Source organism: Tachysurus fulvidraco, chromosome 1 (assembly GCF_022655615.1).
Source record: "Tachysurus fulvidraco isolate hzauxx_2018 chromosome 1, HZAU_PFXX_2.0, whole genome shotgun sequence".
Taxonomy (NCBI): domain Eukaryota; kingdom Metazoa; phylum Chordata; class Actinopteri; order Siluriformes; family Bagridae; genus Tachysurus; species Tachysurus fulvidraco.
In genome coordinates, this window is record NC_062518.1 from 19458297 (window position 1) to 19476431 (window position 18135).

Below are 18135 nucleotides of genomic sequence, written 5' to 3' on the forward strand. Positions count from 1 at the left end.
TGTGTCAGAGAGAGAGAGAGAGTGTGTCAGAGAGAGAGAGTGTCAGAGAGAGAGAGAGTGTGTCAGAGAGAGAGAGTGTGTCAGAGAGAGAGAGTGTCAGAGAGAGAGAGAGAGAGAGTGTGTGTCAGAGAGAGAGAGAGAGAGAGTGTGTCAGAGAGAGAGAGTGTCAGAGAGAGAGAGAGAGAGTGTGTCAGAGAGAGAGAGTGTCAGAGAGAGAGAGAGAGAGTGTGTCAGAGAGAGAGAGAGAGAGAGTGTCAGAGAGAGAGAGAGAATGTAGAGAGAATGCTCACGGTCAGGAGTTATGAAGCTTGTTCCTATGCGGTGAATAAAGAAGTAAAGCTCTCTCTCTCTCTCTCTCTCTCTCTCTCTCTCTCTCTCTCTCTCTCTCTCTCTCTCTCTCTCTCTCTCTCTGTGTGTGTGTGTGTTTGTGTTTGAGACAGATGGGCCAGCCCAGCACCGTTTTACTCCTCGACTGTTCGGCGTCCACCATGACTAGACGTCTCCAGCAGAGGACGCTGTCCAGCCTGCGGCCCACAGACGGCAGTCACAGAGAAGCCCGTCTCCGTGTGGACAGTTTCTGCGACAGCGTGACTCCGGTCTCGTCTCACTACGACTCGCTCGGACTCCTGCACAAGGCCAGTAATCACCTCACTGTCCACTCAACCCCATACCAATGAACTCCTGTCTCAGGAACATCTGGAGGAAACATCTGGGACGTATTGGTTTTGTTTTTCAGAAGGAGTCTCCAGTGTTAGTCTTCAGGAGCGTTTGTTTTTGTTCCTTCCTGTCAGTATCAGTGTGTAATGAGGAAAAGGGGAACGTGGTGCAGCTCGACCGTGATGACTCGTGCACGCTCCGGAGCTCTCGTGTGGCTCGCTGGCCTACTTTTCACTGCTGAGAAATCCAAACGTTCTTTTCTCTGTCTGTGTGTGTGTGTGTGCGCAGGTTGATGCAGAACAGCCCCCTGACGAGGTGTTTGAGCAGATCTGCCTGCTCCTGGACTCCTGTTAAACAGCGTGGAACTCGACAGAACATCACGCAACGCCATCCTGCACTTCTACAAACGCTCATCAGCAGTGCTCACATCCATCCATCCATCACATAGGGAAAGGAAGCTGTGACTTTATACTCAAGCCTGTACATAGCATTCTGGTTCAACGCTAGCTCTCTATATGAAGTGCTTTAGCGCCACCAAGCACAGACTGACGGAGGGACGAGAGGCGTCACGTCGCGTCGATTCCGCTCTGTCTCCCTGGCTGTATTCTGTCAAACTCCGCCTCCTCTTTTAGACTGACTGACCGAGACTTAGCTTGGTGACAAATCAGGAACGACGACCAAAGGTGGGCGTGGCTTATAACGTCGGTAAAACCGCCAGCCAATCGTAACGTCGGAATACAGGCAGAGGCGGGGAAATGACGCGAAGCGGATCCCCTGTGAGGAATTTCAGTTCATTGTTTGAAAAAAAAAAAGAAGAATTTACACTTTCGTGTCGATCTCTGAAACAGAAAAATGTAACGGTTTAAGCTTTTTACGTCTGTTGTTCAGTCAGTTAGCGCTTTCGCCGACGAGGTTCGAGTCGAGTCGCGGTTTTGTCGCATCTTTAAAAGAAAAAGAAAAGTTTAACATGTTTTATTGAACCTAGAATTAGAAAACACACAAAATAAACCTTCACGAGGGCATGAAGTCTTTCTTAACAACGTGGCCGACTTGCAGGGGACAGGGTCGTACTTTCAAAGACGAAAAAAGAAAAGAAAGAAAAAAAAACTAAACTAATCCGAAGCAGAGTGCGCGAACTTTTCTTTCTTCTCGTGATCTTCAGGAAATTTCAGACGATGCAACACAGGAATTTTTCCCATTTTTTCTTAAGGGGCGAAAGAGGACGAGATTCACAGGGCTGATTTAGTGAGCGTTATACAGATGTTTAATTAAAGCTGTGTGTATTATTACAGTTGAACCACCATCTCTCTCTCTCTCTCTCTCTCTCTCTCTCTCTCTCTCTCTCCTTGTAATTGTAATCCTTCACAGGCTTTTGTATTTGTATTTTCTCTCTCTGGCTACTTTCTGCTCGTGGAGTTTGAGAAATCCTGTTCTATTCCTTCTGAAATCAAATGTTTGCTTGAAAATAAAAACTTTCATACGTTAAAAAACGGCTCGCTTGTTCCCTCACCATCCGCCCGAGAGCGAAGAAAAGAATCAGAGGGAGAGATGCTGAAGCACGTGGCATGCGGAAATAACGTCGCCATGGTTACCTTTTACGGATGGTTCAGATTTTTTTAAATCTCGACCTTTATGCTGTTTTATTTAAGTCTGATTTACACAGATACAGTTAAAGAATAATAAAAATAAATAAATGAATAGGGGCACGGTGGCTTAGTGGTTAGCACGTTTGCCTCATACCTCCAGGGTTGGGGGTTCGATTCCCGCCTCCGCCTTGTGTGTGTGGAGTTTGCATGTTCTCCCCGTGCCTCGGGGGTTTCCTCCGGGTACTCCGGTTTCCTCCCCCGGTCCAAAGACATGCATGGTAGGTTGATTGGCATCTCTGGAAAATTGTCCATAGTGTGTGAGTGAATGAGAGTGTGTGTGTGCCCTGTGATGGGTTGGCACTCCGTCCAGGGTGTATCCTGCCTCGATGCCCGATGACGCCTGAGATAGGCACAGGCTCCCCGTGACCCGAGAAGTTCGGATAAGCGGTAGAGAATGATCGAATAAATGTTTAGTTTATACAGTAAAAATTGAGGTAGGGGTTTTACACCAGCGCCATCTTGTGGCCTCTGTGACAATCGCCTTTTAATTTGATTGAATTTATGAGATTTTGCTTTTTTTTTATTTAATTTAATTACTAATCGCAGAACGATTTTTACAAAATGTGTTCATAACATTTGTAATTAATTTAAATGACAAATGTAAAATGAGGCCATAAATGATCAAATAGATTAAAAAATAATAATAATAAACTAATTCCATTAAACAAACTTAAAATATTATATTCTCAATTAAACTGAAATAAATAAGTATTTATAATGTATTACAAGAATAAAAAAAGAAGTTAAACATTGATTTGCAAAATGTTCAAATTAAATAGAAATCTTTAACAGATTTAAAATGACTAGTAAAAGTTTATCACAAAACATTAAAGTTTTTTTGTTTTGCTTTGCTGAAGTCTAAATCATGTCCAAGTGACCGAACACGTTACATTAATGTTTACATCATAAATAATTTTATTTTAGATGATTAAATCTACATGTCTATAGCAGTTAAGGAGAGAGAGAAGAGAAATAAGGAATGAGAGACAGAGAGAGAATAAAAGACAAATAGAAGGAGAGAGACACAGACACAGAGAGAGAGGGAAAGAATGAGAGAGACAGACAGACAGGAGGAGAGAGAAAAGACAAATAGAAGGAGAGAGACAGGGAGAGAGAGAAGGAATGAGACAGACAGGAGGAGAGAAATAGAATGATAGAGACAGAGGAGGAGAGTGGGGGGAGGCAGTAAGACAGGAGAAAGAGAGACGGATAGAAGAAAAGGAGACAGACAGACTGAAGGAGAGACAGACAGAGAATAAGACACAGAAGGAGAGAGAGAGAGACCACGAGAGAGACAGACAGAGGAGGAGAGAGTCAGAGACAAATAGAAAAGAAAGAGTGACAGACGGACGGACGGACAGAGTGATGAAGTGAAGGACGAGAGCGCAGGCGTGTGGTGTAGAAAGACTTTTCACATACTTTTATTTCCACAGTTCTCCTCTAACATGTGAACATTATTTAAGAACAGACTGTTATACACGGATATTGAAGCGGGGGGGGGGGGGGAACCTAAATCAAATACAAAATGGTCTACGTGAAAGCACAACAAAATCTGTGTATAAAATAATGAGTGGAGCGCTGCGGCGGCGACGACAGGCACCACACTTCCGTATCATCTTTTCAGGCAACACTGCCCTTTTGTTTTGTTTTTAAATAGATTAATAAAAATACACTTATCATCATGGACCATGAAGAAGAAGAAAAAAAAATACCAAAAACAAACAAACAAACAAACAAAAAAAACAACGAAGTGTGATGACTGGGCAGATTTTTCCGCCACTCCCCCCCCCCCCCCGTGAAACTTGGGACATGGAATCATCCAGACATTTTGGGGGAAAAATGAAGGGGAAAAAAAAAAATAAAAAAAAATAATGGCACAGCACCTACCACTGGCTAGATTCACCGTACGTTTGTATACGCCACATGATTGACGACAGTACACACTGAGAAGAAGTGAGGAGGACGAGATAGAGAGAGAGAAAACGACGCTCCATACGCTATTAACACCGACCGAGTGCGTCTCTCAGCTGGTCTTGTCCGTGCTGTAGTGCTTTATGGGTTGGAGCTTTAAACAGAACTTAAAATAAAATTTAAAAAAAAGAAAAAAAAAAAGAAATGATTGGAAAAATATGATCGACATCATGATGTTAGGTCTGGGGGTGTGAAAGAAGGGAGAAGGAGGAAAAAAACAAAACAAAAAAAAAAACAACACAAGCAGCTTCTAGTAAAAGTGTGTGTTCAGGGTCTGTAAATTAAGAATGTCTCTGATTTGTTAGCAAATCCTCCTGGTTAAAAACCTGGCGTGAATGGAAAGTCAGCACTGAGTCCCTTTTGTTCTCCGCACACGCACACACACACACACGAAGGCCTGACAGCAGCTGTGACATGGTGTGGAGATGATTCGGGATGCTGCTCCCTCCCTTTTGAGTTGAAGATGGCATGTAAGCTCGAGTAGAGCGTCGGGTTCGGTTCAAGGTCCTCCGGCTGTAAGCAGAACTGTGTCTGGTGAGTGGACGAAGCGAGTCCGACCCCGGGTTCCTGCGGCCCTGCCTCGCTCCTGTCATCTGTTAGCTGGGAAGTAGTTGGGGTCCAGGTAGTTGTAGGCGGTGCTGGCGGGCAGGCAGTAGTCTCTGTCCAGGAAGCTCTCGGCCTGCTGGACCGGCTCCAGGCGGTGACTCGGTGTGTGTGTGTCTGTCTTAAACGAGCTGCAGGACGAGACGGGTTCAGACGATTTAGAGTTTGATGAGGAAGAAGTGCTGAACAAAGCAATAACAAATCAGTTACATACTCATCTCAATTAAGAGTGCGAACATAAAATGTTCTGATTGCTTTTGGCCACTAGATGGCGTGTTGTGTCGTGTGTCTGTCCTCAGTTGTAGTAGTAGCTAACGCTTCAGCTAACCGCCTGCGTCTTATTGTCGAGACTGATAGGAATCAGATATTGTTGCACAAGATAAACAGTTTAGTCGACACTGTTTAGTTTAAACTCAGCGAGCTTGTGACGCGACACAGATTACAGCATCTTTAAATATCGAGCGGTTTTGAGCCTGACTGAAGTGCGGAGCTTTGATTTGGAGCAGTTACGAACTGCACGTTTGGTCACGTGGTTATTGATCATCTCGCTGTAGTGTGTGAGAGTGTGTGTGAGTGTGTATTAGATGTGCTGTACAGGGACAGGTGGTGGTGCAGAGAAACAGAACGGATCTGACCAGTCGGCACAGTTGGCGCAGAAGTCGACGGCGTTGTCCTGAGGACAGTCCTGGCAGTGCCACCGTATGCCCAGGATCGGCTCTATGCCACACATATCACACTGGAGGAGGAAGCGCGCACAGACACACACACACACACACACATTTGTACATGAGCTTACAAGCAGCGATTATTAATATGGATAAAGTTTACCACAGGTTTTTTTTTTCATTAAAAGACCTGTTTATTCGCTGTAGTATAAAACACTGTTTGCGTGTTGTACCTTGTAGCCTATGTGCTGCATGAGGGCACTCTCGCTCTGGAGCTCGTGGATCTTCTGCTTCCTGAGTCTTTTCAGCTCCAGCAGCTCTTTAAACTCGGGCAGGTGCCTCAGCTCCAACGGTACGTCGTCCTCGTCCTTAAACACAGGCGGCATCATAAACACTCTACATCAACATTAATTATGTTTAAAGTAAAACATATCAATAACAAAAAAATCGGTCTTATTTAGATTGGCGCGAATCAATCAACATTCTTATAGTTAAGCGAAATAACGCTAAAACCTGCTGACCGAATCTTGGGCCGTGCCGTCCTGCAGACCGCTGATGAAGCTAGAGCGCTCGTCTTCGTCCTCCATGTAGACAGGTGGCTCATAGGACGTGAGGAAGGTGGACGGTCGGTACAGGTGCTTGTTCAGATGGTGCTGCCTCTTATTTGAGGTCTAAGAAAACGAAAAAAAAATTAGATTGATATATATATATATATAAATAAAACATGGGAGGTGAATTATCATCAGACCTTTTTGTTGTACATGCACAGGTTTGGGGTTCGTCCTGGTACCGGAATTCCTGCCTTCGTCAGTTTAATGAAATACTTCTGTACCCGACTGGCGACCTGCAGAGGAGACAGGAACGGGGTTGCTGAGGGAATAAAATCAGACCCTTTTGCATTCTGCATGAAACTCGCGTTCGAGCTGTCGGGAATCACGTTTAGGATGCGGACAGAGCCGCGTGTAGTGCTTCAGATGTATCGGGAGCGCCAAAGCGGTACCTGTTTGGCCGTCCTGTTCCCCAACTCGTCTGCGATCTTCTGCCATCGTTTAGACTCCACCTCCTCGGGTGGGAACTTGAGCAGCAGTTGCTCCAGCTTTTTCTGCAGCAGGCAATAAGGACAGTGATGTCATTAGAGTGAAATAAAAACACACAAAATGGTTTAGTATGTGGACCGTCTCATTACCTGCTCCTCCACCGTCCACAGCTGGTTAAATGTTTCAGGTTTGTTCTGGTGATACGGCCTCCCTCTGATCAACTACACACACACACACGATATGAAAAGCATGTAGAAAGTTGCTTGCTATCATTTAAACTGCAAGTACAACTGTGGCTCTCTCTCTGTGGCTCTCTCTCTCGCCGCACACGCGCTCTCCCTGTGGCTCTCTCTCTCGCCGCACACGCGCTCTCCCTGTGGCTCTCTCTCTCGCCGCACACGCGCTCTCCCTGTGGCTCTCTCTCTCGCCGCACACGCGCTCTCCCTGTGGCTCTCTCTCTCGCCGCACACGCGCTCTCCCTGTGGCTCTCTCTCTCGCCGCACACGCGCTCTCCCTGTGGCGCTCTCTCTCGCCGCACACGCGCTCTCCCTGTGGCTCTCTCTCTCGCCGCACACGCGCTCTCCCTGTGGCTCTCTCTCTCGCCGCACACGCGCTCTCCCTGTGGCTCTCTCTCTCGCACGCGCGCTCTCTCCCTGTGGCTCTCTCCCTGTGGCTCTCTCTCTCGCACGCGCGCTCTCTCCCTGTGGCTCTCTCCCTGTGGCTCTCTCTCTCGCACGCGCGCTCTCTCCCTGTGGCTCTCTCCCTGTGGCTCTCTCTCTCGCACGCGCGCTCTCTCCCTGTGGCTCTCTCCCTGTGGCTCTCTCTCTCGCACGCGCGCTCTCTCCCTGTGGCTCTCTCTCTCGCACGCGCTCTCTCCCTGTGGCTCTCTCTCTCGCACGCGCGCGCTCTCCCTGTGGCTCTCTCTCGCACGCGCGCTCTCTCCCTGTGGCTCTCTCTCGCACGCGCTCGCTCTCCCTGTGGCTCTCTCTCGCACGCGCGCTCTCTCCCTGTGGCTCTCTCTCGCACGCGCTCGCTCTCCCTGTGGCTCTCTCTCGCACGCGCGCTCTCTCCCTGTGGCTCTCTCTCGCACGCGCTCGCTCTCCCTGTGGCTCTCTCTCGCACGCGCTCGCTCTCCCTGTGGCTCTCTCTCGCACGCGCTCGCTCTCCCTGTGGCTCTCTCTCTCGCACGCGCTCGCTCTCCCTGTGGCTCTCTCTCTCGCACGCGCGCTCTCTCCCTGTGGCTCTCTCTCTCGCGCGCGCGCTCTCTCCCTGTGGCTCTCTCTCTCGCGCGCGCGCTCTCTCCCTGTGGCTCTCTCTCTCGCACGCGCGCGCGCTCTCCCTGTGGCTCTCTCTCTCGCACGCGCGCGCGCTCTCTCCCTGTGGCTCTCTCTCTCGCATGCGCGCGCGCTCTCTCCCTGTGGCTCTCTCTCTCGCACGCGCGCGCGCTCTCTCCCTGTGGCTCTCTCTCTCGCATGCGCGCGCGCTCTCTCCCTGTGGCTCTCTCTCTCTCGCACGCGCGCTCTCTCCCTGTGGCTCTCTCTCTCTCGCACGCGCGCTCTCTCCCTGTGGCTCTCTCTCTCTCGCACGCGCGCTCTCTCCCTGTGGCTCTCTCTCTCTCGCACGCGCGCTCTCTCCCTGTGGCTCTCTCTCTCTCGCACGCGCGCTCTCTCCCTGTGGCTCTCTCTCTCTCGCACGCGCGCTCTCTCCCTGTGGCTCTCTCTCTCTCGCACGCGCGCTCTCTCCCTGTGGCTCTCTCTCTCTCGCACGCGCGCTCTCTCCCTGTGGCTCTCTCTCTCTCGCACGCGCGCTCTCTCCCTGTGGCTCTCTCTCTCTCGCACGCGCGCTCTCTCCCTGTGGCTCTCTCTCTCTCGCACGCGCGCTCTCTCCCTGTGGCTCTCTCTCTCTCGCACGCGCGCTCTCTCCCTGTGGCTCTCTCTCTCTCGCACGCGCGCTCTCTCCCTGTGGCTCTCTCTCTCTCGCACGCGCGCTCTCTCCCTGTGGCTCTCTCTCTCTCGCACGCGCGCTCTCTCCCTGTGGCTCTCTCTCTCTCGCACGCGCGCTCTCTCCCTGTGGCTCTCTCTCTCTCGCACGCGCGCTCTCTCCCTGTGGCTCTCTCTCTCTCGCACGCGCGCTCTCTCCCTGTGGCTCTCTCTCTCTCGCACGCGCGCTCTCTCCCTGTGGCTCTCTCTCTCTCGCACGCGCGCTCTCTCCCTGTGGCTCTCTCTCTCTCGCACGCGCGCTCTCTCCCTGTGGCTCTCTCTCTCTCGCACGCGCGCTCTCTCCCTGTGGCTCTCTCTCTCTCGCACGCGCGCTCTCTCCCTGTGGCTCTCTCTCTCTCGCACGCGCGCTCTCTCCCTGTGGCTCTCTCTCTCTCGCACGCGCGCTCTCTCCCTGTGGCTCTCTCTCTCTCGCACGCGCGCTCTCTCCCTGTGGCTCTCTCTCTCTCGCACGCGCGCTCTCTCCCTGTGGCTCTCTCTCTCTCGCACGCGCGCTCTCTCCCTGTGGCTCTCTCTCTCTCGCACGCGCGCTCTCTCCCTGTGGCTCTCTCTCTCTCGCACGCGCGCTCTCTCCCTGTGGCTCTCTCTCTCTCGCACGCGCGCTCTCTCCCTGTGGCTCTCTCTCTCTCGCACGCGCGCTCTCTCCCTGTGGCTCTCTCTCTCTCGCACGCGCGCTCTCTCCCTGTGGCTCTCTCTCTCTCGCACGCGCGCTCTCTCCCTGTGGCTCTCTCTCTCTCGCACGCGCGCTCTCTCCCTGTGGCTCTCTCTCTCTCGCACGCGCGCTCTCTCCCTGTGGCTCTCTCTCTCTCGCACGCGCGCTCTCTCCCTGTGGCTCTCTCTCTCTCTCGCACGCGCGCTCTCTCCCCTGTGGCTCTCTCTCTCTCGCACGCGCGCTCTCTCCCTGTGGCTCTCTCTCTCTCGCACGCGCGCTCTCTCCCTGTGGCTCTCTCTCTCTCGCGCGCGCGCTCTCTCCCTGTGGCCTCTCTCTCTCGCACGCGCGCTCTCTCCCTGTGGCTCTCTCTCTCTCGCACGCGCGCTCTCTCCCTGTGGCTCTCTCTCTCTCGCACGCGCGCTCTCTCCCTGTGGCTCTCTCTCTCTCGCACGCGCGCTCTCTCCCTGTGGCTCTCTCTCTCGCACGCGCGCTCTCTCCCTGTGGCTCTCTCTCTCGCACGCGCGCTCTCTCCCTGTGGCTCTCTCTCTCGCACGCGCGCTCTCTCCCTGTGGCTCTCTCTCTCGCACGCGCGCTCTCTCCCTGTGGCTCTCTCTCTCGCACGCGCGCTCTCTCCCTGTGGCTCTCTCTCTCGCACGCGCGCTCTCTCCCTGTGGCTCTCTCTCTCGCACGCGCGCTCTCTCCCTGTGGCTCTCTCTCTCGCACGCGCGCGCGCTCTCCCTGTGGCTCTCTCTCTCGCACGCGCGCGCTCTCTCCCTGTGGCTCTCTCTCTCGCGCGTGCGCTCTCCCTGTGGCTCTCTCTCTCGCTCGCGCGTGCGCTCTCCCTGTGGCTCTCTCTCTCTCTCTCGCGCGTGCGCTCTCTCTCTCTGTGTCTCTCGCCGCGCGCTCTCTCTCTGTGTCTCTCGCCGCGCGCTCTCTCTCCGTGTCTCTCGCCGCGCGCTCTCTCTCCGTGTCTCTCGCCGCGCGCTCTCTCTCTGTGTCTCTCGCCGCGCGCTCTCTCTCTGTGTCTCTCGCCGCGCGCTCTCTCTGTGTACGTGTGACAGAAGATGCTCACCTGAGACCTGTTTCCAAGCATGCCGTGTTCTGGGGCGTCACTGGAAGGCAGAGACGAGTACAGAGTGGAGCCCTCGCTCTCCTTCTTGGAATCCGTCGGACTTTTTGGTCTTGCCGTTAAGCCCACTGTCAGCAGACATAATCGTAAATCAACACCGGCGTGATCACGCAGCAATAAATCACATGCGTTATAGCAGCGTTCCACCTCCTTGACTGAAAACTTCCCCAGATCAGCAAAGGTGTGTTCTCCATTTTAATCAAGAGCATGTTGTGTAACTTGGCTGTTACTATAGAAACAATGAAGTGCTCTTATGAGGACATTAAAATAACTCCATCTGACAAAGAAATCGGAATTTACCGGTGCTGACAAACGTGTACTGGAACTCACCTTTAGTCTAACTGAAAATAAAACGCACAATGCCCATCACACACACACAGCTCTATTTTTATTAACGTGGGACAGATGCTTAACATCAAGGATGTATCCGAGATGGTAGATTTCGTTACAGCTCTCCGGCCTTTGTTCTAAACGGCAAAGCTACAAAAAAAAAATCTTGCTTAAACGCAGCCGCCATTAATTTTGATGTGCTAACTACGGATACCTTTATCAAAGATTAACTTCAACCGCCTTGTCTTGCGCTTCTTGTCACAAAAGTCCTTTTCGATTTCACTGCGGCCTGAGGTGTACTGGTCCCATGCGATTTCGGGGAGCTGGACGACTCTCTGAGGACAGGGCAAGCCCAACTCCACCTGGGGAAGGAAAGAACAACTAATTCACTCATTTTCCATCCAGAGATCCATTTCTTCGTCAGCTTGTTTTACTGAATGGTAGAGATCCCCAAAGCGACTGTTCCCATGCTCATCCTTCAGTCTAACCACGATCAAGACTAGCCAACGCAACTCGGTGATCCCAAAATTCAGACAGTTCACTAATACTGTAAGATCTTTGCTATGACTGAGAACTTTAGCCTGAGAACAAACACCTCACCTGTTTCTGAAGCTGGTCCACGAAGGTAACAGGGTTAGCCAGGGCCTGTTTCTGGTGGCGAGCCAGTGCCTCCAGATCCAAGATGGCCTGCGTTCTCTGGGCCTCCAACACGCCGATGGTCTGGAGCAGTCTCTGATAGCTTAAAAGTGGAGGATGAGGAGAAGGATGAAGGTCCGATCAAGCATTACTGGCAGCGTCAATTTGTTTATGGCATGGCACAGTTTAATTACTTCACATTAACAACCACTCTGCATTACTCACTGCTTGGGAGACAAATCGATACTGCGGAAAAAATCAAACAGGCAAAAAAAAAAAAAAAACCCAACCAGGAACAGACAACCGATCTAGAAACGTGACCCTTCTATTTTAAAAGACGGCTTGACGACTACACGTGTCACAGGAACAGAACAGAAATGGGTTCAGGCAGCAGATGAATTAACGACTCCTGCGTTGTCTGTTATTCCGAAGCTCAAGAGAACCGATCTGAGCCTGACGAGGTAACGGCCTAAACAAAGTGCAGCGAGCAAGCGCTAAATTTTAACAAGTAGCTAATTAAAAACTTGCTCAAAACAGGAACATCTCGATCCCTTTTCCCTCGCAAGGTTTATAAATAGACACCGGGACATGGTCAGGAAGATTTTGTAAATGGTTGTATTTATCTATTATGCATGACGCTTGGGTTGAGTCTTGGCCCTTGTCACGGACTGCCCTACGATCCATTTGTGGTCCAAAGCCGTAGAAAAGCAAAAGCTCAGCACTCGATTTAACAGGCTGCCAAGTATCAGTTCCTGATTTTTTTCATTTTTAACATCCCTTTTAATCTGATTTTACACCCAACAAGTCAATCTCACTTATTACCTCATTAGTCTGAAGAACAGAGACAGTAACGTACTAAGACCACAGGTTTACAGTTGTAGATGAGGATAAAACCCAACGCTGCCCATGGAGTCGAACAGTAACGTCCTGTCCACACATCCACAATTTGAAAACTCTGCTTGATCGAGAACGTTGAAAAGGTTATTAATGATGATTATGCCCAGATTTTAACCTCATGGTCAGTCCTTGTGTTTTGCTGAGACCGCGCTCCCCTTCCCACAGATCACCTTCTCTGCCACTTGGTGCTTTCCTGAAACGTTTCTATAATCGAACCGTGTGATGTGACACGATTCAGTGATCCAAAACAACCCCCACAGACACTCATCTACCGCTTACTGATAGCGATTCTTGATTAAAGCATCTTGACAAAACCATAACTTTTGCATTCTGACAGCCTCCATAAAGTGACTTGCTGTTTCTCTGAACCATAAGGTCCGTGCAGTTGGCAGCTTTACGTCCCACTGCGCCGAGGGATGAACCAGCTGGGCACAACCCAACACAGCCTATCCACTCCAACTGCCTTTCCATCTATGGGCATAAAAATTACCGAACAGAAGTCTCTCCTAAGCCTCAGCTAAACGTTTCCACGGACACTATAGGACGAGTACGATGGGGCCATGAGGCATTGTTTGTGCCGCAGCTCCCTGTGCAGGCTGATTTACATGATAATCAGGACTTGCCACAAAATGTAGCTCAAACCATTTAGGCCAAATAAATTACAGCAGATAAAAGACAAATGCACAGGATATACAATCTCAAACACACTTGTCGGGTAGCACACCAGAGATCAGATAACACACCGCTGTGTTGTTAGAATAGACTAAGAAGTCCACATTTAGAGAAAAAGACTAAAAGAAGATAATCAGAACACTCCACATACTCTTTGTTGTGTTTGAGAGCCAAGTGATCGGACTCGAAATAGTAGACGTCAGGATCGTCTTCCTCTGCCTCTTCCTCCTCCGTCTGCCCGACCGATGGAGCTTTGGTGGGTCTGGAAACTCTACTATCCAACAAGCCAGCGTCTTCACTAACCTTGGCCCCTGTGTGTTCGGAGAGCTCGCAGTCAGCCTCGCTAACGAGACTTGGCACCACAGTCAATGGTTCTTTATGGCAGGCCGAGTCGTCCAATTCAAGAGGAACCACCGTAACCTCGTCCTTCAAAAATCTGTTATCCTCATGGGGGGAACCAGGCTTCGGTGAGCTGCATCTTGGCCCACTTACACAGGAAGTGCGGCAAGGGGAAGTCCTCAAGGTGTACCTATGCTCTTGAGGCTCTGTGAAGGAAGGTGGCTCCGCGGGAAGCTGGGAGGTCAAGCCAGCTGTTTCCCCTGAGATATTTGAACAATCGTCTGAAGGGTCCTGTAGATCCACAAGCAGGCCCCCGTTAGTGCTCTCCTCAGCCACGTGCTCGTCCTGGACCTGGCCGGTGTCCCCGACCACGTCCACCTCAACCTCAACCTCTGGTTCCAGAGACAGAACAGCTTCAGAGGCCTCCTCAGCTGAACAGTTTCTCTCTCTGTCGGCCTGAGGGCCATTGGACTCGTCCACCTGTTTAAGAAGCGGGGATGTACAAGGCACAATGGGGTCCAGGGTTGAAGCTGCCACTTGGCTGCCATTGGGCAGCAAAGGACTGTTCGTGATGGTGGTGGGGCAGGCACAGGGCTCTGCAGGCAAGGCTGCAGATTCTAAGTCATCCTTATGGACCTCAGCCAGGCCATTGGTCGCCTTGTGAGACTCGCTGGCTGGCAAAGAAGGACCGCGCTCTCTCTTGTCCTCGTCCTTTTCCTCCTCGCAATCTTTGTCGAGGCTGACAGACAACGCCAAGCCCGAATCCGAGGGCGAGTTTGAAGCAAAGTCCGATTTAGAATCCTCATTGTTGCCTTTGACGTCAGTCGGATCGGGACTCTCAGGTTTGAGAGAAGTTTCATCCTCAGTTCCTTGAGATTCCACTGAGCGAGAGCACCGCTTTGCCCTCTTCAGGGAAGGGGAGGCTTCTTGTCCTCCCCCAACCCGAACTCTTTCTGTGGCGTCCGACTTCTCCGCCTCGTCCTTCTCAGAGACGGAAAGGCCCCGTTTCCTGTGGGCAGGCAAGGACTCTCCTTCTGCTACCTTCCCTGACTGAGTCCCGGCCTGCTGGTTTTGATGGCAGTCCTGCTTCTTGGAGGGCAAGCGAGTTCTGGGCGTAGGAGGAGGAGAGGTCTCCTCCGGCTGTGCGATGCTGCGGTTCCTGAGGGTTCGGCCGCAAAAGTTCTCGTCCAATCCATTTAACCCCACTGATGATCTTGTGACACGCGAAGAACGGGACGCGGCCATACTATGGAGGGTGCCTACTGACTCCTCATCATGGTGCTCTCCTCTGCAGCAGAATACGGGCACCTGAAAAGTAAACAAACAAAACAGTTAGGTTCCCATATAGGCTGCTTCTTCAATGAGCCAATAAGAAACTACAAAAGGTGTTTCTACATCGACAGAAACAACCAAATGAAAACGATCCTTTCAGGCACTTCTTTGAGCTGCGATTCCAAAGTGGCTCGACTGAAAAACACGGATCGAAGTGAAACATAACGTGTATCAGGAAATCGCGAAAATAAGCTTCTAGTGATGTAGGTTTCCACGTCACAGAAATACAATAATTTAACAGTATTGCTTTTATTCCATTTTTCAGCTCTACTGCCTTCAGTCTCAAATAGCAGTATCTGAAGCATCAGTAGAGCTTGTTGTACAAAACACAGAACCGCGTCTGCAGTCTAAAAAATGCCCTTCAGCAAGTAGCATAATGAGATAAAAACATATCTGGCAAGATGGATTGTAACCAACCGTCGCTCATTTACTGCCCTTATCACCATCATAAATACAAAACTAACCCCACTGGTGTCAACAAAAAAATTTTCAACAGTTTTTCTTCTGTTATCGGAGCTTCAATGAGAACTAAAGCAGTCCAGTGGAAAACCTTTCCAGGCAATTTCCATCCAACCTCTGTCAAACGAGGATGACTAAAATGTCGAAGACAAGCTGTGGGATTTAAACAGGTCGTATCTGATTACTGGAATTCAAGACGAAATGATGGACCGCTCTGCAAAACATCTGCCGCTGCCGAGATCTGAAATTTGATAGTGTCGACAGGACACGATGAGACCTTCCTTCAGTTTATCGCCGAGCAGCAGCTAATAATCAGACGGCAACTGTATTACAGTCATGCTAACGTGACTCACCCAGAATCAGAATCGTTGTGTGTCGATTAAAAAGAAATAAAATTGTTCCCACGTAGGACACCGATTGGCTGATTCAGAAGGGTGTTAATTTTGGTCACATTTTTTTGAGCTACATTTTGCATACTGCAAAGTGAAACCGTGAAGCTCATGTTTGATAAATATTGGATGATAAACGTTTTTCGAGCCCTCGAACTTACGATCCGGCGACGACCAAATCAAGCGCCGTGATTTACGGTTTCTAGGCGGTCGCTAAACGCTCGGTTATACTTCGATCGTTAAAACGCTAATCTGCTTCCAACACAATTTTTACGGTCCTTATCCTGTGTGCCGTTAACAGTAAGCTGTTTATTTCCACTTAAACAATTCACTACCCGGAAAGCTATTTCTCCTCAATTTTTCCACAGATGGCGGCTCACTGTGACGTAAAGGTCAAAAACAGGAGGTTCACAAGTTCTCCCGAGGAGGTTTAACCAATTTAAACGTCCACCTCTGACATCAGAGCGACACCAAATGCCGTCTTCTCCAGGCAATAACGAAGAAACCGTACAACGAATCAGAAGCAAATTCACTACATACTTCGAGAGTATTTCTGTGGGAACACGTTTGACGTTTTTCAGTGTGGACGTTTCCTTCCAACACACACACACACACACACACACAATGTTAAACATCTTGTATTTAGTGCATTCAACACTCAGACTAAGACTGTACACAGATGAATAGGGAATCTGTCCCTGCAAACACGTCTACAGGTTTACTTTAAGGTGTAAGAGAACCTCAAGCAGCTGTAGTTATGAACTCACCTTTATTTCTGACTAGGAAAGGTGGGAAAAAAAGGGGGGAAAAAAAGAAAGAAGATGATTCTCCTGGTTTATCATTGATCAGGCCCCTTGTGGTGTGTGTGTGGAGTATGAGTGAGAGTGTGTGTGTGAGAGTGTGTGTGTGTGTGTGAGAGTGAGTGAGTGAGTGAGTGTGTGTGTGTGTGTGTGAAAGCCGGGTTTCCAGAGCTCACGACCCCCCTCACAAGACAAACACTACTCATTTCATAACTGACACATATTAAAACATATAAACACCATTTAACACACATTTGACGGTGCAGACGTCCGGCTCGGGGGAACAAAAACAAACGTGTTGCTAGCTTCACCACCTGCTAGCCTAGCAACCGCGTTCACAACGAAGGAAAAAAACCCATAAACAGACAATTCCGTGCCACAGGTGACGTAATAAACAACGCTCTTTCGTTTAACGCAGATAAAAATCACTAAAGCGTAACTATTCTGACCGAAACGACACCGTTCCGTGTCATTCATGAGAAGTTAGCCGAGCAAGTAGCACGGCTAGTTAGCTGGGCTCGGTCCCAAATACGCTCTCATTTGTTTTCTAGTGCACTACGTAGGGCGCACGTGCCGGCTTGTTCAGATGCTGCAGAATTGCGCTTGTGCGACGCGCGCGCCTGCATTTGAGATTGAACCCGCGCTTCTGCGGATGAGAGTGAAAGGGGAGAAGAAAAAACCGCACAAACGCGATTTAGCCAAACCGGCTAGCACACAGTAACTAGCACTGTAACAGCTAGCTAGCTAAATAAATAAATAATAAATAACTAAAAACGTCACCTGATAGCGAATTAAACACAAATCTAGAAACGAAGCTTTACACGTGATCGTTATCGCGTGTGAAAAACGACGCACTTATTCGGCTAACTGTTGTTTAGCTTTAGCTTGTGCTAACACGCTAAGCTAATGCTAGCTGATTGTTTAGCGCGACAACATCCCCCCCTTCCCCCAGCAGCTCACGCGCACCGCATACAGAGCAACGCGGTGGGTTTGTTTCATCTTTAACGCGTTAAGATGCACACACGTGCAAAAAACGATGGAATAACAATAATAATCTTTTTTTTGAACGATTTGTGCAGCCAGAGAAGTACACTTACCTCATTTCCGCAAACGGTTTGCTGCGCACTGGGCGGCAGCCATGTTTTCTGTCCAGACTGCGATACTTTTATTTCCCACCCATTTTCCGACCGATCCCGCCCCCATTTGCGCTGATTGGTGTTCTTTTACACTTACACCCGCGTGTTCGTGAACAATTAGCCAATCCCAGTGCTGGAGGATGGATGAGACCAATAGGAACGCAGGAGGCGGGAGCATGCGTGAATACGGGTGTGGAGAAAAAATAGCGCACTCACAAGCCTGCGCTGGCGGATCACCATTAAACTCGCTGTGATGGGAAAATGTGTCACTGTCAAATTGTCTTTAATAAACCATGTCCGCAGCCTGGGTAGTGGCTCAGCGCAGGCTAATGGATTAATAATAAATAAAAAATAAGAGGTTCCTCCTCAGGGCTAATTGTTGATATGCGGTCCGGATATTAAACAATATGCAGCTGAATTTCCTTTTGTAAAGTTGTACCAAAAAAATCGGAAATGTTTCATCTTAGACATTTATGAATTGTATGTCGCACATTTTAAGACGCTTGGTCGGTTTTACGTCCATGATTCCGTTCATGTGCCGTGTTTTGACGTTAGTGGTTTGGCCCCGCCCCCTTTGCGGCGACGCACACGCTTGGCCCCGCCCCTTACATCATTTAAATCATAAAGCCATATTTCTCGCAAGTTAATTATATTTTAATATTATATATATATATATATATATATATATATATATATATATATATATATAATAGAAACTAATATTAAATATATATTATATAAAATATTAATATACATTTATATATATTTTTTATATATTTAAAATATAT

General features: G+C 49.5%; 2 protein-coding genes across 7 annotated transcripts in view; one reads left to right on the forward strand and one right to left on the reverse strand.

Moving 5' to 3' along the window:
* ak5 (adenylate kinase 5) overlaps positions 1 to 2147 on the forward strand; it is a 43648-nt gene extending 41501 nt beyond the window's left edge. The window contains exons 14-15 of one of the 2 annotated variants that reach the window (XM_047811865.1): positions 441 to 635; positions 946 to 2147. In XM_047811865.1, the coding sequence (XP_047667821.1) occupies positions 441 to 635; positions 946 to 1011 (261 nt within the window). In that variant the 3' untranslated portion in view covers positions 1012 to 2147. The remainder of the gene's footprint in view (positions 1 to 440; positions 636 to 945) is intronic. The other variant, XM_047811868.1, reaches the window with a different exon arrangement.
* A 1553-nt stretch (positions 2148 to 3700) lies between these two features.
* On the reverse strand, positions 3701 to 17840 carry zzz3 (zinc finger, ZZ-type containing 3). Of its 5 annotated transcripts, none has more exons than XM_027148644.2 (13): positions 16464 to 17227; positions 16179 to 16190; positions 13044 to 14539; positions 11288 to 11426; positions 10902 to 11049; positions 10301 to 10425; positions 6729 to 6800; positions 6543 to 6644; positions 6291 to 6386; positions 6064 to 6213; positions 5776 to 5910; positions 5513 to 5613; positions 3701 to 5059 (listed from the first exon to the last, which is right to left on the reverse strand). In XM_027148644.2, the coding sequence occupies exons 1-13, from the start codon at positions 16686 to 16688 to the stop codon at positions 4864 to 4866; spliced, it is 2997 nt and encodes a 998-aa protein (XP_027004445.2). In that variant the 5' UTR covers positions 16689 to 17227; the 3' UTR covers positions 3701 to 4863. The 5 variants fall into 5 exon arrangements, 4 of the variants coding, with proteins under 4 accessions (XP_027004445.2, XP_027004446.2, XP_027004447.2 ...); XM_027148645.2 differs by having other exon boundaries at positions 3701 to 5008; positions 16464 to 17218; XM_027148646.2 differs by lacking the exons at positions 16179 to 16190; positions 16464 to 17227 and adding an exon at positions 17309 to 17840.
* Between the last annotated feature and the right edge of the window lie 295 nt (positions 17841 to 18135).